The 24,885-nt window shown below is 42.2% G+C and overlaps 1 protein-coding gene across 1 annotated transcript in view; it reads right to left on the minus strand.

Annotated features, from left to right (window-relative positions):
- The window catches only part of DSCAM (DS cell adhesion molecule), an 808,668-nt gene that overhangs the window by 236,577 nt on the left and 547,206 nt on the right, over positions 1 to 24,885 (minus strand). Inside the window, exon 10 of the mRNA XM_070466795.1 lies at positions 12,468 to 12,587. Coding sequence (XP_070322896.1) covers positions 12,468 to 12,587 — 120 coding nt within the window. The remainder of the gene's footprint in view (positions 1 to 12,467; positions 12,588 to 24,885) is intronic.

Here is a 24,885-nt window from a genome sequence, read left to right on the forward strand (position 1 = left end):
GAGGTTTTCAGTTACCATCTCCCTGGAGAAAGAGATCCCCAAACATTTGTCCTCAGTGTGGCTATTCCTATCCACAAGAGGACAAGTTAGAAAGTTCCTGGGGAAAGACAATGAAAAAGAAGGAAGACAGAGGAGTGGAGAAAAAGAAGAGGGCCCAGGATGGACCAAGAGTCCAATTTCCTGGTGACTCTACCAAGGCTCAGGGTAATTAATTGCAGTTTCCTTGGTGTGAGATTGGGGGGGAGTGGTCTACGGTGGTCTTGATGCAGCTCCCAGAGCCAGAGACTACACTTACTAGCATCGAGGAAGGCAGAAGTTATTCATCCGGGGTTGTTTTATTCTACCAAAAAAGGAAGAAAGTAAAACAACATGATGACCACTCATCCTCTCTATTCTGCTTGAAACAGAGCAGGACCCTATCTATGGTCCTTGTCCACACATGTCCTCAGTCTGCCTTTTGTCGGTGGAAAAACTTTAGCCAAAGAATAAGTTTAATCAGAGAAATGAGAACACATAGAAACAAAGGAAAACAGATCAAACGAGACCAGATAATAATAATGTAGCCAATAAGCAAAGTCAAGCACCTTTACTTCCTTCTTTAAGGGCTATAGATAATTTTCTGAGTCATCTCCTGTGAGCTATCTTATAGATACTGAATACCACCAGGTGGAAGAAGTTAACTACACAATGACCAGACTGTAGCCATGACATAAGCTGCCACAACTCCAAGAATTGACTTCAAAGAACTAAAAACAAATCACCCTTGAACTGAAGATTAATTGTACCTAAAACAATCAAGATGATGCTGGTCAGACCATTGATGACCAACTTCAAGATGACTGTCAGAGCTGACTGTGCTGTTTCTGCCTGGAGCCCCGTTTTTCTGTCTATAAATTCTGTAAATCTCTTGCCCACTGTTGACTATAAAGAAAGCTGAGCACAGAAGAATTGATGCTTCTCAACTGTGGTGTTGGAGAAGACTCTTGAGAGTCCCTTAGACTGCAAGGAGATCCAACCAGTCCATCCTAAAGGAGATCAGTCCTGGGTGTTCACTGGAAGGACTGATGTTGAAGCTGAAACTCCAATACTTTGGCCACCTGATGCGACAAGCTGACTCACTTGAAAAGACCCTGACACTGGGAAAGATTGAGGGCAGGAGGAGAAGGGGACGACAAAGGATGAGATGGCTGGATGGCATCACCGACTCAATGGAGGTGGGTTTGGGTGGACTCCGGGATTTGATGATAGACAGGGTGGCCTGGTGTGCTGCAGTTCATGGAGTTGCAAAGAGTCAGACATGACTGAGTGACTGAACTGAACTTGCCCACTGATTGTCAATGGTGGGGGTTGGGCAGAAGCTGACCTTTGGACAGATGTCTGCCTTCTCCCCACCTCAGCTGGTGACATCTGAAATAAAGAAAATTTTCCTTTCCATCAACCTGGCCTGTTTGCTGGCTTTTGAGTGGCAAGCAGTTGGACTCCCACCTTTCAGTAACATGCTCACCATCCTTTTCCAAGAACTCATTATTGTTCAATAAGACCCATTGATTCTACCTGGAACAGATAAGCAGAGCTGCATTTATTGTACCTGAAGGAACCACACTTGACCCTAAAGTTGGGTTTCTTTTCACCACTTCTGTCCCAGGGAGGTGTCACCTTCTCCTTTTTAGATTCTTTGAGCTCTTTCTCTGTATTCATTGAAGATATATAGCTTGTCATATTTGCATGCTAGTGGGTACAAGGACTACTGGATGAAAAATGTGACTACATAGCCTTGATGTGTCTGGTTCAGGGGTTTGGAGCAGGTGCTGCTGGAAAAATCCAGGAGGATGCCTGCAGGTCCAGGAAATCAATGGGCTAAAGAGTCTGGATGCATGGAGATGGAGACTTGGCGCATCCTAACCTGAGGTGGTGAGTCTGGGAGCAGGCAGGGTAAAAGCTCTAGGTAGTAATCAGACAGCTAGACAGACAGACAGGAAGGGAGGTGAGACAGGATGAGAAGACCAAGGGCCAAGCAGATGACCAAGGCAGAGATCCAATTTCCAGGACAGGGGTATGAAAGTGACACTTGTTCTGAGCAAAGGCTGTGAGCTGGCATTCAAAACACAGTGTACGTGGCCACAAGAGTAAAGAAATGAAGCTAAATGCCTTGGAGGCTGAAATAAGAAGCAGGCTCAAGCCTGAGGTCAGGAGCAGAGTCAAACTTCCAAGGGTATAGTGAACAGGATTAAGGGACCAGAGTTTGGAAGGAACTTTTGGGAACCAGAGAATTGAGGTTAATCCTGGCTGGGCTATAAGAACCTACCCCCACACTGAGTTATTCCAGTAGGAAATTTCCTGCCTTCCTAGAAGGGAAATGAGTAACATCTTGTTTAAGGGAGTTTTTTTGGGGGAGGGGGTCTCTTGGTTATTTGCCCCCATCAAGACATATAGTTTGAATGGAAAGCAGGGGATCTCTGGGGTGAGGGGTTAGATCTCTCCACTGCTGAGGAAGGGGTGGCCTTGACCAACTCACCAGGGAGGTTTGGAACAGGCACTGCTAGCAAACATGTCCTAAAATCAAGGTGCTTGAGAACTTGAGTTTGTCTCATGTTACCGGTTCTTCATGGCATTTGGAGACAGAGGCCTTGGGGACTGTGGAGGGTCCCCTGATGTCACCTTGACCTTGGGAGAGAAGGTGTGAGCAAGAGCAAGCTGAGACATTCCAGAGCAAGCCCTGGGGAAGGAGGAGGCTCCAGAGTGCTCACCTGAGCAGTCTAACCAGGTGTGTTGAGTACATATGTTTTCTCAGTAAGGAACTGATCCTTACTGGTGGCTCAGATGGTAAAGTCTGCCTGCAGTGTGAGAGACCCAGTTCCCATCCCTGGGTTGGAAAGATTCCTTGGAGAAGGGAATGGCTACCCACCCCAGTATTCTTACCTGGAGAATTCCATGGACAGAGGAGCCTGGCAGGGTACAGTCCATGGGGTTGCAAAAAGTCAGACATGACTGAGTGACTAACACTTTCACTTTCAAGTAACTGAACACACCAAATAGAGATATCCAGAGAAGCGTTGCCAGTGTCAGATGTTTTTCCTGTGGATTTCTAAACAAAAGATTCAAGTCCCTGTGGGCCCTGACAAAGAATCTATAGTTTCTGCTGACCACCATCTGAACCTGCAAGTAGATCCTCCCCCAGTTGAACCTTCAGATGAGACACAGCTTCGGCCAGCAACTGTAACTCTGTGAGAGATTCCAAAACAGTGCACCCAGCTAAGATGTGCCCAGACTCCTAACTCACAGAAATCATGAGATAAAGGTGTGCTTTTACATTTCTAAAAATAAAGAAAAAATAAAAGAGTCTGTGGTCACATGGGAGGGTTTTGGTAGGTGGGTTGATACCAAGCAGAAGAGGACAACTCTGGGGCCATGAAAGAAAGCGACAGCCAAGATGTCCCTTATTCACACGGTAGAATGCACCATGTGAGTAGAGAAAAGCAACCTCCAGCAGCATTTTGGGGACAGAGGGAGATGCCCGAGCAAAAGCAAGATTATTGTGCACCAAATAGCAGTGGGTTCTTAGGTGTCTCCAGGGAAAGTTGGAGTCAAGGAAGCTTTGGTCTCATGTTCCTTGGAAGAAAAGCTATGACAAACCTAGATAGCATATTAAAAAGCAGAGACATCACTTTGTCGACATAGGTCTGTATAGTCAGTTATGGTTTTTCCAGTAGTCATGTATGAATGTGAGAGCTGGACCATAAAGAAGGCCGAGTGCCAAAGAATTGATGTTTTCAAACTATGGTTCTGGAGAAGACTCTTGAGAGTCCCTTGGACTGAAAGGAGATCAAACAAGACAATCTTTAAGGAAACTGGAAGGACTGATGCTGAAGCTCCAATACTTGGCCACCTGATGCGAAGAGCTGACTCATTGGAAAAGACCCTGATACTGGGAAAGATTGAGGGCAGGAGGAGACATGGACGGCAGAGGATGAAATGGTTGGATGGCATCACTGACTCGATGTGAGTTTGCACAAACTCTAGAAGATAGTGAAGGACAGTGAAGCCTGGCATGCTGCAGCCCATGGGGTCACAAAGAGTCGGACATGACTTAGTGACTGAACAACAAATGTGCTACAGCTAAGGAAGGGCATGGGGAGGGGAAAGGAGAAACGGGCAGGAAAGGGGGGCATTCCATTGCATTGCAGCCTCTGTATGTGCTAGAGAGTGGAGGAAAATAGGAATCCCTCAAATTAAGGACCATTTTCCCCTTGTTTAGAGGAGAAAGACAAGGACAGTTGCAGAGAATCAGGAAGCACTAGCTCTAGATGTAATTCTGTTCCACCCAGAAAACCAAAGAGGATCGAAGTGAACAGTATGCAGAAGCTTATAAACACTGCCACACACCATAGTAAGAGCAATAAAATAATAATGGACATAAAAAGATTTAAATAAATGCAAAGGCTATCCATGATATGGTCTGGGAAGGTTCAATAGTTTAATGATCTTGAGAGTCTCCATGCTAACTTTTAAATTGCCTACATTCTCCCAGATTTTTCAGAATAGTTTTTTTAAACTTGATAGAATTAGCCTAACATTCAACTAGAAGAAACATGCAAATACAAATCCATATGATAAATCTATCATATGGATAGATTTTTGAAATTTTTGAAGAAAGAATTTTTGAAAAACTTTTGAAATTTTTGAAAAAAGAAAATTAGTGAGGGGAGGAGTGCTATATGAGATATTAGTAGGTAGTAGGAAGTGATAGACCTCTAGTATGCATGGTTCTGATGCCAGACAGACAGTGCAAGTAGGGAAGGATAAAACAGACTTCAGCAGACATATTTTTTTCCATAGACTATAAAGGAATTCAAGACAGTAATAAAAGGTTGGGTTATTCAATAAACAATTTTAAGACAATTGGCTCACTGTGTGAGCTGAGGTGATGACAACAATGATGATAATGATGACAACAGAGATTCCTTCAAGAGAATCTGAGATACCAAGAGAACATTTTATGCAAAGATGGGCACAATAAATGACAGAAACAGCAAGGACCTAACAGAAGTAGAGGAGATTAAGAAGAGTTGGCAAGAATACACAGAAGATCTATATAGAAAAAGTCTTAATCACTCAAATAACCATATGGTGTGGTCACTTACCTAGAGCCAGACTGCCTGGAGTGTGAAGTCAAGTGGGCCTTAGGAAATATTACTACAAAAAAAGCTGGGGGGGGGGGGCGGTGATGGAATTCCAGCTGAGCTACTTAAAATCCTAAAAGATAATGTTGCTAAAGTAAGTTTGGAAAACTCAGAAATGGCCACAAGCCTAGAAAAGGTCAGTTTTCATTGCAATCCTAAAGAAAGGCATTGCCAAAGAATGCTCAAGCTACCGTACAATTGCAATCATTTCACAATTGATCATTTCACAATTTCTAAGAAGCTAGCATCTGGCAAAGATACTATGAGGAAGATGGAAGACTAAAACAGAAAGTAAAATTAGACAATGAAATCTCCTCATAAAAATGCCATGATAGAGATGAAATCTGTGAATACAGCAGCTACTTGTCTGTGAAGCAGGAGCTCAAGAGTGAAGGAAATGAGCTAGCAGAACTGGAGAAAGAAAGGAAAAAGTAAAATCACAAAAACACAGGCTAATTTGGAGAGAGCACAGAGGAGAACAGATTTTGTGGGGGGAAAGACAAGAGAATAGACACGAAAAAAATATCAAGCAAATTAAAATGAGAGTGAAGTGAAGTGAAAGTCACTCAGTTCTCCAGGCCAGAATACTGGAGTGGGTAGCCTTTCCCTCCTCCAGGGGATCTTTCCAACCCAGGGATCAAACCCAGGTCTCCCGCATTGCAGGTGGATTCCTTACCAGCTAAGCCACAAGGGAAGCCCAAAATGGGAAGCCCAGTAAGTTAAAAAAAAAAAAAAAAAGAATCAGAGAGAAAGGGACAGCCTCTGGAAGACAGGTGGAAGGGATTCAGTGACATCATAATGGAGACCTGGGTTGCTGTGCTGCCTGCTAAAAAGAGGCAAGACTTCCTGATCTCAAAGGATCAAAGACAGAAATCTACTAAACACCATAAAAGGTTTCCAAAAACACCTGGCAACAAATATGGAAAACAATTCCATAACTTTGTTGAAATGTTGCAAAAAAGATGACTTCTGCACCCTAACTAACCCTCAAACAACTCAAATGAGTGCCAGGTGACTCTCATCTTTTCTGAGAGTGAAATCTGTTCATTCCATTATCTTAGCTGGTGTACTTTCTGTGACATGAAATAAACTCTGAAGTTACACACACACATGCAAAGCATAAAGGAAAACAAATAATCACAGACATGATTCAAGATGAATTTTCTTACATAAAAGATGATTTGAATCTACTTATTTAACAGGCATGCCCCATATGGGGGATAATGACCCCACATGAATAACATCAGGGCATAGACCATACATTTATGTGCTTAGTCACTTCAGTCATGTTCATCTCTTTCCAACTCTATGGACATTAGCCTGCCAGGCTTCTCTGTCCATGGGATTCTCCAGGCAAGAATACTGGAGTGGGTTGTCATTTCCTTCTCCAGGGAAGCTTCCCAACCCAGGAATCGAACCTGGGTCTCCTGCATTGCAGGCAGATTCTTTACCAACTGAGCTACAAGGGAAGTGCTGAACTTCAAAATCAACTCTTTTGTACAAGCAGGCAAAAAAAAAAAAGTCTTTTCTAAGGAGAAATCAGGCAACTTTTGTTCCCTCCCAGGAAATAATACAAGCTCCCACCTGCCACTGGCTAAACTCACTTTATGTGCAAAAAGGCAAGACGCAAGCCATTGTGAAGAAAGAACTTGGAATATTCCTCATTGGAAAAACTGTTTATAGCTGATGGACCAGCGATGAACAGGGGCTCGATTTCACATAGAACTGAGGTGATGCTAGAGTGGGGCATGCAGTGGCTGAGCAGAACGTGGAAGGAATGAGACCTGACCTGGAGAAAGCATTCATCGATTAAAAAAATTAGCATACTTGGAAAATGTATCTTTGCTTATATTAATACTACTGGGAGTTGGGTCATCTCTACTGAGAGTGAGGATTGAACTCCTAGTATTGATTCCAGGCAATTCTCCGTCTCAGGAAGTGGTACCTCCACTACTCTTGAAGACCCAGGCATCCTGTTTGACTGACTTTCTCTCCGCCATCTGGTCCACCAGCCAGATTGATTCAGAAATCAACTACCTGTCCCTCCTGGCCAGCTCATCCATGCCACACGACAGCAAAGGCCTCCCATCGGATCTCCAGCTACAGTTCCAGCCCCCCACACAGGCTGCTCTCAACAGCAGGGCCAGTGGGGTCCTTTGAAAACCCTAGGCAGAGCGCACGGCATCTCCTGATTACGCCAATAGCTCTGGAGGCCACAGGGCAGCGGAAGAAGGGAGAGCACTGTTGTCACAATGATGCTGATCCCACTGCCCCCAGGTGAAACCACACCTTTGAAACCACCCATCTGACCTGCCGAAACCTCCAGAACCTCTTTACCCTCATCCCACAGTGAGTGACAGGACCCAGCTTCAGTGTCTTCCTTGGTTCTTCTGGGATATTCCAGGTACAAACCCACTTTTGTTGTTGGTTTTGGTCCCTTGACCTTCAGAGCTCCCTGCAGATGTGCACGTGGCTTGTCTGCGATTTCTTCTAAGTTTCTGCTCAAACATTACCTTCCTATGGGGTCTTCTCTGATCACCCTATTTTAAATGTAAGTTACTCCCTATAGCTCTCTCACACCCTACAGCAGATGTGTTCTGACTCTTGTCCTTGGACCCTCCTACAATCCAAGCTTCTCTGAAGGTCAGCACAACCCTATTTGTGGGCAGCCAGAGAGCTTGGACAATAAAGAATCTGCCTGCAATACAGGAGACATGGATTTTATCCCTGGGTCAGAAAGACCCCCTGGAGAAGAGCATGGCTACCCACTCCAGTATTCTTGCCTGGAGAATCCCATGGACAGAGGAACCTGGCCGGCTGTGGTCCTTGAAGTCGCCAAGAGTCGGACATGACTCAGTGACTAACACTACAGAGGAAAAGATGTCAGGCAACCCACGGGCCGGAGCATCAGTTATCTCTTGCATCAGCAGCCCCTCTTTACCCCTCAGCAGCTAAAAAGGGGATGTCCCAGTCCCCAGGACAGCAATTGAAACCCATTTCCTCCACAATAAATGACATACATTTGCTTAGCTATAGATTTCTGTACACACAGAAATGGTGTGTATGGTGTGAGGCCCACCATAGTACTAAACCTTGATTCCACCCCCCACCAAATCTCCTTTAGACAAGAGGTTTTGTTTGTTCATGTAAAAAAAAAATTGGGAAACAGAATTGAATATCTTAGATGTATCCAGACCCAAGGTCAAAAAATATAACATTATTTTTCATCAAAGACTGTTTCATTTCTGTAATAGCTGCCCTTAAACCACTTCAATTTACTCTGGAATTCTGCAGCCTCAGGGTTAAATTGTTGAAACTCTCAGAGAAACAGCTTGAATCTATATTTTTCTTCATTTTTTGCATTTTTTTTGTTGTTGGTCACATATAGGGGAACTGCACTTATGATTTTAGTGACTATTTGATTATGGGAAACACATTCCATAAGCAAGACTAAATTTTTCTTAAGACACATCTTTATCATTTGCATACATAAAATAATAATATACAACTTCCCCATTATATTGAAAATATTAAAAAAACAAGCATAAAAATATGCAGTAATATTTTCATCATAAGAAACAGACAGTACTATAAACTGCAGGAAGGGGTATAAATGAACAAAATGATGACAAGTGGCCAGTACATATGGAAATCTATAGAAATTGCTTACTCCTTGAATCAGTAATTCTACTTAGAGAAGTTTATCCACAGAGAAAAAAATTAAACACATACACAGAGATCAATGAGATGGAAGTCACTGTGACATTTTAATAATAGTGAACATCTGGAAAAAACAAACACAATATCCAACAGTAGTGTTGGGCACACCTGGTTGCCAAGCCTCTACCTTCTCTTCTTACTTAGTGAAATAGCTAGGGTTGCAGTCACGATGGCTGTATTTAGCTGTAACACAGCCTGCAGACACCCAATGGTGAGGGGCAATCAGACCAGTGAGATGTGAGCAGAAGCCATTTATGACACATTCTGGAGAGGTGCTTAGAGGGAGCTGACTCAGGTGGCTGTGGCAGCCCTCTCTCTCTGCTCTTGCTTCTCCATGGAAATGTGCAAGTGGCCACCAGACCTCAATGGCCACTGATTAATGGTGGCCAATGCTTTGGAAGAATGGCAGAAATGACAAATGTTAACAGCATGGGTCCCTCATGACTGACGGGAGAAAAACTACTCCTGACCTAGCTATACCCAGCTCCTCCTATGATCCGGCTTTCCTGGTGGCTCAGAATCTGCCTGCAATGCAGGAGACCCCAGTTCGATCCCTTGGTTGGGAAGATCTGCTGGAGAAAGGAGTAAACCCATGTGGCATTAAGTCACTGAATTCAGTCCTAACAAAGGCAAGGGAACTTGGATGTACTTATTGATATATGACTGTAAACTCAACAGAGACATTATAAAGTCACACTGAACCCGTATTTGCTGCCCTGGAAAGACATTCATTCCCTATTGTGAACTGAAGAAAGATTATGGGTCAGGAAGAAGAATATGCCTGCAATTTTTTAAAGACCCCAAATTATATGTTTATCTACAGATCTATATATGTATATTTGCCAGGGGACAGACCTGAAAAGCTAGGTAAAAGTGTTTACAATATTTATCTTTGATTATCTTTGAATGATGTATTAAAGGGGAATTTTAACTTAAAAAATTGTTGGCTGCAATTGTTAATTTTTCTTTAATGATTTTAAATTGTATATGAAGTTCAAAGAGAAAAAGGCTTTTATAATTTAACTTGCACACCAGTGATGGGAAGGCATGTCTATAACACTCATAACAGACACAGGGTTATATAATCTATGAAAAACCTTCTTATAAATAAATGAGATATGGAGATAAGTGTGCAAGTAACATGAATAAGAAATTCCCCAAAGGGGACACAGAAATGGTCTGTGAACAAAGGATAAAATATTGCAAACATAATTAGTAATGTACATTTGTAAATTAAACCATTCACCCATCACATAGTGAAGTTTAGGGAGAAAAGGATATTATCGAGCTGGCAAGGGTGCAAGACACACACAGCCTCACCCTACTGGTCGGTGTGCACACTGCCCTGATACCTTCCGATGTGTCCTGGTCCAGTTCAGACCAAGAGCCTTCAGCATGGTCATGGCATCTTGTGCTGTGAGCTCAGGTGCTCAGTTGTGTCCGACGCTCTGTTACCCCATGGACTGTAGCGTACCAGGTTCCTCGGTCCATGGAATTTTTCAGGCAAGGCAAGAATACTGGGACGTGTTGCCATTTCCTTCTCCAGGGGATCTTCCTAATTAAGGGAAAGAACTCGAGTCTCCTGCGTCTCCTGCATTGACAGGCGGATTCTTTACCACTGTGCCACTGGGAAGCTCCCAGCACACCTATATAAACTACATTAAATCAAATGTATGCTGTTTGTTTCCTTGTAATGCAACATTCAGCTATAAGCATGGCCCCAAATAAAAAGGGATGTGGGCAGATATTCTGAATAACAGGATTTTATTCTGGGTAAACAGCTTTTCATATGGACAATGTATGTGGCATGCTACAGAGCAGTAACCTAAGGGATTTAAACAAATTTAATTGATTCTGCCCCTAACCAAACGGCGTCTATCCCTCTTTTTCCTCCATCTTCTCCTTCTCCCTAAAGGAAATACATTCAAGCCAACTGTGTGGCAAGAATGCCATTTGTTTTCTTCAATTGTTACTTCCATAAGAAATAGCAACATGCTACCTATGTTAAGTGTTAGATTGTTAGAAAAAACTCCATTATTTACTTATTTACTTGTTGTTTTCTTATTTATCCTATTGATACATATTGACCCTCAACTGCTTAATAAATAAGTTACTGAATTAAGACATGTGAATGAGAAAGGAAAGAGAATTTCCAAAACATTCATAAGCACAGTTAAGGAAACCTTCCTGGAAAATGGCTTCCCTGGTGGCACAGATGGTAGACTCTGCCTGCAATGCTGCAATGCTGGAGATCAGGTTTAATCCCTGGGCAAGGAAGATTCTCTGGAGAAGGAAATGGCAACCCACTCCAGTATTCTTGCCTGGAGAATCCCACAGACAGAGGAGCCTGGCAGGCTACAGTCCATAGGGTTGAAAAGAGTCAGAAACAACTGAAGTGACTTAGCAGCAGCAACAAACAGTTAAGGAAACTTTCCTGGAGAAGGTGATAAAATAGACAAAAATGATTTTTACCATGTCTAGAATGGTTCCTCCATTAGTTTCCATATTGCCCATTTTTATTTATGTAATGTTTACAATGTTACCTTAATACTGGGAAATTATGCAGTGCCTTTGAAGAGAAAGCATGATTAAGGGTGAAAGTTTGCTTTTAAGAAGGTAATACCCAGGTCATGTTTTATATCTCTGTTATCTACATAAATAAAACAAACTGCAGTTCTATTTTAACCTTCTAAAGCCACTTAACTTTACTTATCTAAATACTGGGGAAATAATTTCAGAGAAAGCAATGGCAACCCACTCCAGTACTCTTGCCTGGAAAATCCCATGGACGGAGGAGCCTGGTAGGCTTCAGTCCATGGGATCGCTAAGAGTCAGACACGACTGAGCGTCTTCACTTTCACTTTTCACTTTCATGCATTGGAGAAGGAAATGGCAACCCACTCCAGTGTTCTTGCCTGGAGAATCCCAGAGACAGGGGAGCCTCGTGGGCTGCCGTCTATGGGGTCGCACAGAGTCGGACACGACTGAAGTGACTTAGCAGCAGCAGCAATTTCCAACAATGAGTAATTCTGACAGTTTATATTTGTTTGTCCATGTGTATGGGGTCTCCAAGCAGATCACTGCTGTCCAATATAGATGGTCAACAGAGAGCTTCCACAGGTGCTGAAACTGTCCATGAATAACCTGCTTTCCCAACATGGTCTTTCCAAGGCCCTGTGATACAACAACACTCCATGGCCCAAATGAAAACACTCAGGTGGTTACCAGGGGTGTACACGAAGGACAGACACACCTGGTGGAGGTGAGGATGAATATATTTGCGAGAAACATCTTTGGAAGAAATGCTCACTTTTGTCCTTTTAAAATAGGGGTCCCAACCTCTAGGACTGGTGACCTGAGGTGGAACTGATGTAATAGTAATAGAAATCAAGTGCACAGTAAATGTAACACGTTAGAGTCTTCCCGAAACCATCAGCACCACTACCCCGGTCCGTGGAAAAACTGTCTTCCACGAAACTGGTTCTTCCCGCCAAAAATGCTGGGGACCGCTGCTATAGAATATACCATATGTTTGATAGATAAGAAGCAAACCAAGTCACTTCATACCTTTAGAGAATTTCCACACGATGGTGGGTACAGGGTAACCTTCAGCTGAGCAATTGAGGATGACAGCCTTGCCATAAATCCCATCCTGGTCCCGTGGTTGAACCACAAACTTGGGAGGAACTGAAAAAGAGAGAAATGCCAGCAGTAATTCAGACAACACTGCAACTTATCAAAGGTGTGATTTAAAGAAATCCAAGAATTTTAACATATGGGAGAGCACAAAGAATGCTTTACATATGTGGGAAAATAAAGCATAGGATTTGTAATTAGGAACCATCTGAGGAAGTAATCCCAGTGCAGGTGATTTGTCTTATTATATCAGTGACCTGATGCAGATGGAAGCTGACTTGCACTGGGGACACTGGATTCTGGAGTGTGGCAGTTTGACTAAGCCAAGGGAATGTGACATTTTGTTTTTGATTTGTGTTATGGCAAATCTTCAGGGATCCACTCTTGGGTGTGAAAGGTTTAAAGCATTGAGTATCTATTCCTCCTCTAACAGGAGATGAAGGGAGAATTAATAGGCTCTTCCTAAAGGCAATAAAGAACACAATATAGTATTGAACTTTTTCTAAAAGTCTGATGAAGACACATGGACCATTATTCCTAACACCAGTATGCCTTCTGCACCAAAAGGGGACTATGGAAGTCAGTTGAATCGAGGTGCCAAGATGACTTTATAGAGTACGTATTTTAAAAATATATAGATTAAGTAACTGCTTATTTGTTGAGTTTTGTGAGATGCTGAAAAAAAAATCCCTATGTAAAATACACACATGTACTCTGCTTAAAACATACCTGCCGCGAGAAAGCAAATGTTTTGAGTTAAACTACTGTGATTTTAGAATATTCCAGTCTTCTCTTAAAGAGAAGAAACATATTTTTCCTAGGAGAGGTAGCATCTAAAGGTATTAGAACTCAGAAATCTTTTTCAGCAGATTAGTGGCTAATCGTAGGATGGATTTTTAATGTGACAGTCACAAGGTTATATGAAAGGACATGGATCACACACGTCAACCTTTGACTGAATATTTAACAAATGTGGGAGTTCTTCCTCTTCTTTTCACAATTCCTCGTAAAGTTAATCTCTGCTTTGCAATTTCCAGAGCTCTTCATTTAGAGACAGACATGTGGGCCTATGTGTAATAGATGTATAGGGATTTCAGCTACCACGAGGAATGGACTGAGGAGAAGGCTGTGCTTGGGTCTAGTCCCGCCAGTCATGTCCTACTCTCTGTGGTCGCGTGGACTGTAGCCTGCCAGGCTCCTCTGTCCATTGGATTTCCCTGTCAAGAATACTGGAGTGTGTTGCCACTTCCTACTCCAGGGGATCTTCCTGACCCAAGGATTGAACCCACTTCTCTTGTGTCTCCTGCATTGGCAGGCAGATTCTTTACCACGAATGCCACGTGGGAAGCCCAGGGGGAAGTCTATGTTAGTTAGGATTTTAGAAGCACACTGAAATGGCATGAACCATCGTGAACATTACTTTACCCATAAAACAGCCAAGAAGGTGGAACTGATACCAAGACAGGAAGCATCTAGAGATGGAACTCACTGCTGTGTTTCTCAAATAGCAGAGGGTGATGGCTAAGAGCCCAGGGCCAATGGCTAAACACCTGGGTTCGATCTCCAACTTTGCTGCTTCTAGGTGGGTCAACTTGTGTACGTTGTCAAATGTTTCTTAGCTTTTATTTCCTTATCTGTAAACTGGGGATTCATTTTACAGAATTGGTATGGGGATAACATGGGTTAAGATTATAATAATCCTTAGTACCTAGAAGATATGAAGTGTTGTAGGGGTGTTGGTTAATTTAGTATACGCAGGTATATCCAGCTTTAACATATCATTAACAAACCATTTCCAACCTGCAAATTAAATATTTGCACAGCCAATAGGTCTTTTCATAGTGAGCAATTTTACTTCACTAGATGGTATTCTGAGACAACTGTACTCAATACAATGTAAATATATTTAAAATAGGTGATAAGGGATATCTGTCTCATGGTGAGAAAATTACTTCTAGGAAAACAAAAGGCTGGAGATTTTATAGAGCAAGGTTTTATTTATTTATTTATTTATTTTAGCAAAATTAACCTAACAACCACAAGGGTAGATTGCAAAGTTTAAGACATCATGTCAGAATCATTCTGTCCAGGGGCATAGGTAAATAAATGAGTGTCTACATTCTATGTCTATTTGGTTGAAATTTTGCTAAGAGCACCGAACACCTAATCAAATGGACAGAGGAATTCCTTTGGAAGAATGTCTAATTACCACTGATCCATGATCCCTCCCCTCAATTTGGTTCTAACCCAAAGAAATATTATTTAAAAACTTATCAAAGAGGTTTACATGGAAAATAACCACTGACATCTTGTTAGTATAAGGTAATTACAGATGGAAATGACTCATAAAATTGAGAATTCTTTCATATGCTCTCTTTAATCTCCTGGAATCAGGCACAGGACAGGGAAGCCTGGCGTACTGCAGTCCATGAGGTCACAAAGAGTCAGACACGACTGAGCGACAGAACAGCAACATCAGGTGCTAATGACCTTCTCTGAAAATATGTCACCTGTCCTCAGAGACTCTTACTCTTCACTGCCATGGCCTAGTCATGATGGATAGACAGGATGTGTGGTGAAGTGTCTCCATGCATCTGGTTTCAGGAGCCCAGGCTGGACAGCTCCATGCATTTTGCCATGGAAACACACCAAGCATGGAGTCTCTGCTGTCTCGGGGCCTCCTCCAATGTAACCTACACTCACTTTCATGGGTGCAACTCAGAAAAGTGGGAGATGATCACCCACCAATGAGGTATGGGCATCGGGATAAATGTCCTATTTTTCCATCCTCCAAACCTATGGGACAACCGTGAACTATACTCTAACCTGTGCTTCTCACACCAGAAGGCATCAGAGTCACCCAAAGCATTGATTAAAACCCAAGTTGCTGAGCCAAGTCCCTAGAAGTTTTGACTCAGTAGGTCTGAGGCAGGATCCAAGATTCTGCCTTTTCTAATGAGTTCTCATGCTAATGAAGAATTCTCAATGAAGAATTGATGCTTTTGACCTGTGGTATTGAAGAAGACTCTTGAGAGTTCCTTGGACAGCAAGGAAAGCAAACCAGTCAATCCTTAAGGAAATCAGTCCTGAATACTCACTGGAAGGACTGATGCTAAAGCTGAAGCTCCAATACTTTGGCCACCTGATGTGAAGAGCTGACTCATTAGAAAAGACCCTGATGCTGGGCAAGATTGAAGGCAGGAGGAGAAGGGGGCAACAGAGGATGAGATGGTTGGATGGCATCACCGACTCAATGGACATGGGTTTGAGCAAGTTCTGGGAGTTGGTGATAGACAGGGAAGCCTGGCGTGCTGCAGTCCATGGGGTTGCAAAGAGTCAGATGTGACTGAGCAACTGAACTGAACTGAATGAATGAGTTTCAGATAATGCTGTGGATCCAGAGATCACCTTTGAGAACCACTGTTCTGTGTGGTGTCTTGGAAGGTTCCCAGAAGGAATGAGCTCCAGTTGACCACAGCAGCACCTAGCTCATTAGAGCAACTTTTATGGATTTTTCCCCTCCTTTCTTGATCTCATTTCCCTTCATTCTTTCACTCTGGGTTTTAGTAATTACATGTTGAATAAATTATCTATGGCCAAACCTGTGACTAACACTGCTTTCAGTAGGATTTTAAGCTGACACAGGTGAAAATTGGCTCTTATCTGGATTTCTGAAACAACTTCCTAACTGGTATATCTGCCACCTTCTGGCCCACTTGAAGGCATTCAGCACACAGTCACCTGAAAAATCCTTCAATGACACTAATCACGTGATGTGACTTCTGTGATTAAAATCATCAGTCCATCACATTGTTTCTGGACATAATCCAAACTCTTAGAATATTTTGAAGGCTCCTTACGACTTGGGTCCTCAATCTCCAGCTGCATCTCTTGATAGTCTTCTCTTGCAGGCTTTACCCTATTCTATCTATTCTCTGGCTCCCCCTGGTTCTTCACATGCATGCTAAGTCGCTTCAGTCGTGTCCAACTCTTTGCAACCCCATGGACTGTAGCCTGCCAGGCTCCTCTGTCCATGGGATTCTCCAGGACAGAATACTGGAGTGGGTTGCCATTCTCTTCTCCAGCGTCTTCACATAGGCTTCCGCATTTCTTTAACAAATTATCAATAATTATGATCTACATCTCAGCTCAAATTTCATTTAGCCTGGGTGCCTCCCCAGAATCATCCTGCATTACCCTGTGGTAGCCACAGAAGTTTGGTGTTGCTTGATTAAATGCACACATTTAACTCCCACATCTGGCTGCATCCTTGGGGAAATAAGAACCATCCTTTTCTTGCAGACCATCACACTGCAGCACATAGTACAGTGCAGGAACACAGAAAGTATTCTGCAACTGTTTGTTGAGTAGACAAAGCAATGAATGGAAATTATGATTTCAGTTTTAAAGACTAGAAAACAGATCTTATCCAAAGTACAATGGCTCAGTTAACAACTCAGATCACAGAGACCCTGATCTGAGGGTCTCTGAGTAGGAGACCTACTCAGGTCTCTGACTAGGAGACCTACTCAGGTCTCTGACTAGGATGGGTCTGGAAACACCATCTGACAGAAGAAGGCACGGGGCACTATAGGAAGATTTTGGCCAAGGAGATACAAAACTGGAGGTGGAACAATTACAGAGCTGTTGGGACTGTTGTGATTTTGGCCTAGTGATAGGACATAAAGACTGAAGATTCTATATTTTCTAAGTTATAATTCTCCTAAGTAGCTGTTTTCCTTTTTACAATACATACATATACATATATATGTTTATGCATGCTAAATTGCTTAGTTTTCCCTGACTCTTTGTGACATTATGGACTGTGATCTGCCAGGCTTCTCTGTCCATGGAATTCTCCAGGCAAGAATACTGGAGTGGGTTGCCATTTCCTCCTCCAGAGGATCTTCCCGACTCTAGGATCAAACCCAGTCTCTTATGTCTCCTGCATTGGCAGGTGGGTTCTTTACCACTAACGCCATCTGGGAAGCCATATACATACATATATATATATATATATATATATATATATATATATATATATAAATACGTGTATATGGACAGAGGAGCCTGGCAGGCTATACAGTCCATGGGGTCACAAAAAGTCAGACATGACTGAGGGACTGCCACTTTTCTTTCTTTATGATATATACATATCATATATGTATGTGTGTGTGTGTGTGTGTGTGTGTATGTCTGTGTGTGTGTGTATACACAGATACATACATACATTGGTTTCCTTTTATTTGCATAATACTTTATTTGTGATGAACATTTCTGCCAACATAGTTGGCTTTCCAATAGTGAGACTTTTCCAGTGGGGATGAGGGTGTTTGAAGAGGTAGAAGGGATGGGTTTAAGCAAATAATTATGTTGCATCTCCAAAAGGCAACGCAGGCCACTGTTGCCATATATTTCTATGAGTCATAATTGCACGCACACTCTGTATGGCACTCTCCAGGTCCATCAACATCCTATAAATGACCCAGTTTTATTCCATTTTAAGTGGCTGAGAAATATTCATTTGTATATATGTACCACATCTCCTTTACCCATTCTTCTGTTGATGGATGTTTAGGTTAAGCAAGTCAGAAAGAGAAAAACAAACACTGTATATTAACACATGTGTGTGGAATCTAGAAAAGTGGTATGCTGCTGGTGCTGCTAAGTCACTTCAGTCGTGTGTGACCCCACAGACGGCAGCCCACCAGGCTCCTCTGTCCCTGGGATTCTCCAGGCAAGAATACTGGAGTGGGTTGCCATGTCCTTCTCCAATGCATGCATGCATGCTAAGGCGCTTCAGTCATATCTGACTCTGTGCGAACCCATGGACAGCAGCCTACCAGGCTCCTCTGTCCATGGGATTCTCTAGGCAAGAGTACTGGAGTGGGTTGCCATTTCCTTCTCCGAAAAATGGTATAGATGATCTTATTTGCAAAGGAGAAATAGAGACATAGATGGAGAGGACAATTGTATGGATACCAAGGGAAAAAGGCACAGGGGTGGGAGGAATTGTGAGATTGGGATCAAACTGTATACACTATTGATATTATGTATCAAATAGATAAGTAATGAGAATATTCTGTACAGCACAGGGAACTCTGCCAGTGCTCTGTGGTGACCTAAATGTGAAGGCAGACCAGAAGGGAGGGGGGTTATGTACAGCTGGATCACTTTGCTTTACAGTAGAAACTACCAGAACATTTTAAAGCAACTATATTCCAATAAGAATTAACTTAAATAAACAAAAGAAACAATAATTGCAAGCACATTACACCTGTCCTCCTAGAAAGAGTAATTTTAGATGTATACTTTCTAAAATATCCAGTCCTGTCATGCAATCCATGTAGCCTGACAGTGTCCGAAGTTTGGAAAGGATTCCTCATGGTGCTTAACATGATGGTTGTTTACACGATCATTGGCTTTGGTCTATTTATTAAGGGAAGGAATGATTTTTCTGTTTTAAATGGAGGAATAGCTTACTTGTAATTGAACAGGCATTTCTCAGTGTTCGATACAGTCCAGTGTTTTGTGTTTGGAATTCATGGCTTCTAAGTAGCTATGTATAGGGAAACAGTGGAAACAGCGACAGACTTTATTTTCTTGGGCTCCAAAATCACTGCAGATGGTGACTGCAGTCATGAAAGTAAAAGATGCTTGTTCCTTGGAAGAAAAGCTATGACAAACTTACACAGCATATTAAAAAGCAGAGACATTACTTTGCCAATAAAGGTCCATATAGTCAAAGTTATTGTTTTTCCAGTAGTCAGGTATGGATGTGAGAGTTGGACCATAATGAAGGCTGAGTGCCAAAGAACTGATGCTTTTGAACTGTGGTGCTGGAAAAGACTCTTGAGAGTCCCTTGCACTGCAAGGGGATCAAACCAGTCAATCATAAAGGAAATCAGCCCTGAATATTCATTGGAAGGACTGATGCTGAAGCTGAAACTCCAATACTTTGGCCACCTGATTCGAAGAGCTGACTCATTAGCAAAAGACCCTGATGCTGGGAAAGATTGAAGGTAGGAGGAGAAGGGGATGACAGAGGATGAGATGGTTGGATAGCATCATCGACTCAATGGACATGAGTTTGAGCAGACTCCAGGAGATGGTGAAGGACAGGGAGACATGGTGTGCTGCAGTCCATGGGGTCAGGAAGAGCTGGACACGACTGGGAGACTGAATAACAGCAGAGAAGCCATATGGGTTTCCCAGGTGGCTTAGTGGTGAAGAATCTGCCTGCCAATATAGGAGACACGGGTTCAATCCTTGGATCAGGAAAATCCCCTGGAGAAGGAACGGGCAACCCACTTCAGTAAACTTGCCTACAAAATCCCATGAACAAAGGTGCCTGGTGGGCTACAGTCCAAGGGGTTGCAAAACAGATGGACATGACTTGACAACTAAACAACAACAACAAAGTAGCTGTTATTTCCAAAGAATGGCTGTAGGTTTCCCTAGCTGTCAACAGAGATGGGAATTTCTTTTTATTGTAGGTAAAACTGGAAGCTACTTTTGTGGTGGCAGTGGAGGGTGGCAGTGCTATATAAATATCACCATTCTCTGCTGGATGGTATTTAATCAAGATAGTAGCTGATCAAAACTCTAGATTAGATTTATGACACTGGAAACTAGACTCCAATGGCTTCCTGTAACACCCAGAATAGATGACCTGGCTCCTCCCTCCTCTCCTATTGAGTGGTGAGCACACTGGTCTCTGGCTGTCCTACCCTGTTCATCCTAAAACTCCATTCTCTTATCACTCTCATTCCTCCTATCAAGTTTTACTTCTCATAGCACAGGTAGATGTCTGACATCATCTGTATGTTCATTGCCTCGCTCCTGCACTGGAATGTAAATCTTTTTTTTTTAACTTTTTAATATTATATTGGAGTATAGCTGTCTTGGAGAATGAATTGGCAACCCACTCAAGTATTCATGCCTGAAAAATCCCATGGAGAGAGGAGCCTGGCAGGCTACAGTCCATGGGGTTGCAAAGAATGGACATGACTGAGTGACCAAGCATACACACATAGTTGTTGAACAACACTGTGTTAATTTCACTGTACAGCAAAGTGATTGAGTTATACATATCCACATATATATTCTTTTTCAGATTATTTTCCCATTTAGGTTGTTACTAAGTTTTATGAGGCAGGGATTGGGTCTCCCCATATTGACCACCCTGTACAACCAGCACTCAGGTGTTGTTCAATCACTCAGTCGTGTCTAACTCTTTGAGACCCAACGGACTGCAGCACGCCAGGCTTCCCTGTCCCTCACCATCTCAGATTCATGTCCATTGAGTCAGTGATGCCATCCAACCATCTAGTTCTCCACTGTCCCCTTCTCCTCCTGTCTTCAATCTTTCCCAGCATCAGGGTCTTTCCCAATGAGTCAGTTCTTTGTATCAGGTGGCCAAAGTATTGGACCTTCAGCTTCAGCATCAGTCCTTCCAACGAATATTCAGGGTTAATTTCCATAACGATTGACTGGTTTGATCTCCTTACAGTCCAAAGGACTCTCAAGAGTGTTCTCCAACATCGTAGTTCAAAAGCATCAATTCTTTGGCACACTCAGAATATCTCTTATTAAACATCTTATAAAATAGATGCTTAATAAGTATGTTTTGGAAAAAATGAACGGATGAATGAAGCAACATGAGAGCATGAATATGGTGTCAAAAATTGGGTTAACAAATAGCAACAAGAGAGTGGCCTTTACAAGTTTTATTTTTCCTGCCAAACGAAGGTCAAGTAGGGGCTTTTTAGATAATTTGTTTGTTTCACTATGTGGTGGCTCATTATTAAAAGGCAGAAACACGGACACATCAGAAGATAAAAAGAAGTGTAAGAGGGCTGACCTTTGGAATAGCAGACAGGAAATCATAATGTTGGCATCTTGCCCTGCAGTAATGCAGAGCCAAAAACAGGAACCAAAGGGCAGGTGTGTTTTGCCATTAATTCCAGTCCTTTCCCTCAAAGTGGTTTCACAATACCAAGGTCACCCAACCGAGTGTGACATTAGGGTCATCATCTATCCACTGCCAGTGTAAGCCATGGGTCACATGCCTAAGTGCTAAGGGTTTTTTCCTCTAACTTCCCTTGTGATAACAGCTAATTTATTTTAAATTAAGTTTTCATAAATCTTCCCTGTGACCCAAACTATCAAAAATGTGCTAAGCTGTACAATGGTCCAAAGCCATGAGACTATGGTATGAGGAATAAGCAGGAACTGAGTCCCCAAATTCCATTTCTCTCATCTCTTTTTATCCTACACTCAGCTTTACAGTCTCAGTTATCACCTCACCTCCCACACACTATCTATCCCCAACTGCTGCAGTTTCTTCAGAAGTATATTGTACTATTACCTTTTTGACTGTATTCCCTAGGCTGCCATTCTAACTAATTGCCTGATACTTGGGATTACCACCTGGCCTCCTCCATGTAACGTGTCCTCAGTCAGTACCAAAGTCATGTACATGTGAGTGGAAGGAAAGAAAACAGAAGGAGAAGAGAAGGAATGGGAGTTACCACTTTTTGGCTTTGCTCAGTCGTGTCCGACTATTTGTGACCCCGTGGCCTATAGCCCGCCAGGCTCCTCTGTCCATGGGATTCTCCAGGCAAGAATACTGGAGTGGGTTGTCATTTCCTTCTCCAGAGGATCTTCTCAACCAAGGGATCAAACCCATGTCTCTTGCATCTCCAGCAGTGGCAGGCAGATTCTTTACCACTAGCACTACCTGAGAAGCCCTTATCCCATTTTACAAATAAGAAAATTGAAGTAAAAATATAAGAAAAAATAGGTTAAGGAATATAGTCAAGATGGCACAGCTAATGGGCGTCCAGATCCTGATAGAGCTGAAAGGAGACAGAGGGCAGAGAAGTAGGGAGGGGGTCTGGGGAGTCAGGTTGACAGGCCATGGGGTCTTTGCTGGGTTCTCTTATCTGCAGAGCCACAGCCCACTGACTGATACCATACGTATCCCCTACTTCCAACGGCAATAGGTGCTAGGACTTCTGAGGTTCCCCATCACTTCCTACATCAAGCATGTGCTTGGTCATGGCAACAAGCAGGTGGGCTCACTCTGATCATGGCATCACCTGTGTCTTAGCTGGTCCTGTTTATCCCTCCCTGGCTTCAGAACACATGCCCGGACACCTCTGTCCTCCTTCCTACTCATTCATTAAAGGAAGAGGAACTGGAAAGCCCTGCAACTAGCTGGGTGGTAAAGACATTTACAAATGTTATCTGATTCCATTCTCTCAGCAACTCTAAGAAGTAAGTCTCACAATTTCTATAGTACAGATGAGGAAACTGTGACTCAGAAATTCAGTTGCCTTTTCTAAGTCATATAGAAGATGAACAAGTAGAAATGTGGACTTAGGCTTACTTATTAAAAGTTCCAGTATTGTTGCTGTATTTTTCAGTTTCTTTCTAACTGACTTACACATCAGAGCTGATGGTTCTCACTTCTTCCATGAAGTCTATCAAAGCCACAGAGCTCTCCCTTATCACAGCTTGCTTTGCTCTTTGACATTGTCACTTAGAGGCTTTGCAACCACCCTGGCTGCCAGAAGGCAACTTCAAAGTCTTCAAGGTCCTTGTTCTAGTTCTACTTTTCCCAGGTTACACCTCAGACCAAAAACTTTAAAGCCTCTTAGAGAAAAACATTCCTCAACTGGAGCTACAGATTGAAATAAAAACCCATATAATTATGCTCTAATACTGTTTGCTGTTTTCACGTGTTGTTTCTCCAACTTAGTTTTGCATATTTTTCATGAATCAAAGGACAGATTATGCTCCAAAGTTAGCAAGTCTGCAGTTTGCAATATGGAACTCTCTTTATTCTAAATGGCAACAATAAATGATAAGGTTCTTTATTTTATCTAAGGATCTATTTAGCTTATCTGGAATGTGATCTAGCTGAAGTGGTGACAAAATCCAACTACTTGACCATTCAAATTAAAATTTGAAATTCTGAGAGCAGATGCCTGATCTAGGTATCCAAGAAGAAAGGCTGTCACTCATGGCAGCAATTAGTCATTCAGGTAGAAAGTTCTCTGCCCCAATTGTTGTGTGCTAGGGGCAGAGCAGAAACGATGAGATACTGTGTTTTTCAGATCTAGAATTTCCTTTGGTTTATTTTTTTTTTAATGTTTTACACTTCTCTGTTCCCTATGTATTCACTCATTGCACACATCTTTTCATTTGAATTTTTCAAAATGTTTATGATTGTTGTTGTTCAGTTTCTAAGTCAAGTCTGACTCTTTGTGACCCTATGGACTGTAGCACTCTAGGCTTCTCTGTCCTTAATTGTCTCCTGGAGTTTGCTCAAATTCATGTCCATTAAGTCAGTGATGCTATCCAATCATCTCATCCTCTGCTGCCCCCTTCTCCTCTTACCTTCAATTTTTCTCAACATCAGAGTCTTTTCAACTCTTCACATCAGGTGGCCAAAGTATTGGAGCTTCAGCTTCAGCATCTGTCTTTCCAATGAATATGCAGGGTTGATTTCATTTAGAATTGAGTGGTTTGATCTCCTTGTAGGCCAAGAGACTCTATGTATTCACTCATTGCACACATATTTTCATTTGAATGTTTCAAAATGATTATGATAGCTACTTTAAAACCTTGCTTCTAATCCCAACTTCTGTATGTTCATTAGGTTGTTTCTTTTATTTTTTTTTCCTTTTATTTATGGCTCACATTTTCCTATTTTTTCCCATACCCAGGAAATACGTGTAAGGCTTTGTGGATATGCTATGTATTGATAGTCTGGATTTTATTGTCTTCCTTTTAAGAGTGTTGAATGTTATGATTGCAGACAGTTAATTTACTGGTGAAGAAGTTTATTCTGTCAAGACAACTCATAGCCTTGTTGTTAGGGCTGGTTTAGAAGAACCCTTATTCCAGGGCTAGATTAGGTCTCTTTCAGTTGTGACTTCTCTGAGATTTCAACTGAATTCCCTGTGTATTCTCTACTCTGATTAATCAGAAATCCAACACTTCTCAGCACTGTATAACTCTTGGAATCTTTAACTGTGTCACATTTTTCTGGTAGTTGTTCTCTACTAGATCTCATAAAGTCTCACCCTATGTATGTGAAGACTAGCTAAAGACGCAAAGGGAACCCTATACATATATTTGGAAATCTTTCTTTGAACAGGTCCCCGCTCCCTAGTACTCTGCCCTGAAATATCTAGCACCTCAATAATTCTAAATGTCAATCTTTTGTTTATCATCATCTGAAAAGTCACTATCATCTATTTAGGTTCTACATCCCGCTATCATGGTTTGGAAAGTGCACCAAGCAAAAATCTGGGGTGCATTTGGGGAATAGGTCGTA

The sequence above is a fragment of the Odocoileus virginianus genome, chromosome 4, assembly GCF_023699985.2.
Source record: "Odocoileus virginianus isolate 20LAN1187 ecotype Illinois chromosome 4, Ovbor_1.2, whole genome shotgun sequence".
NCBI classification, from domain to species: domain Eukaryota; kingdom Metazoa; phylum Chordata; class Mammalia; order Artiodactyla; family Cervidae; genus Odocoileus; species Odocoileus virginianus.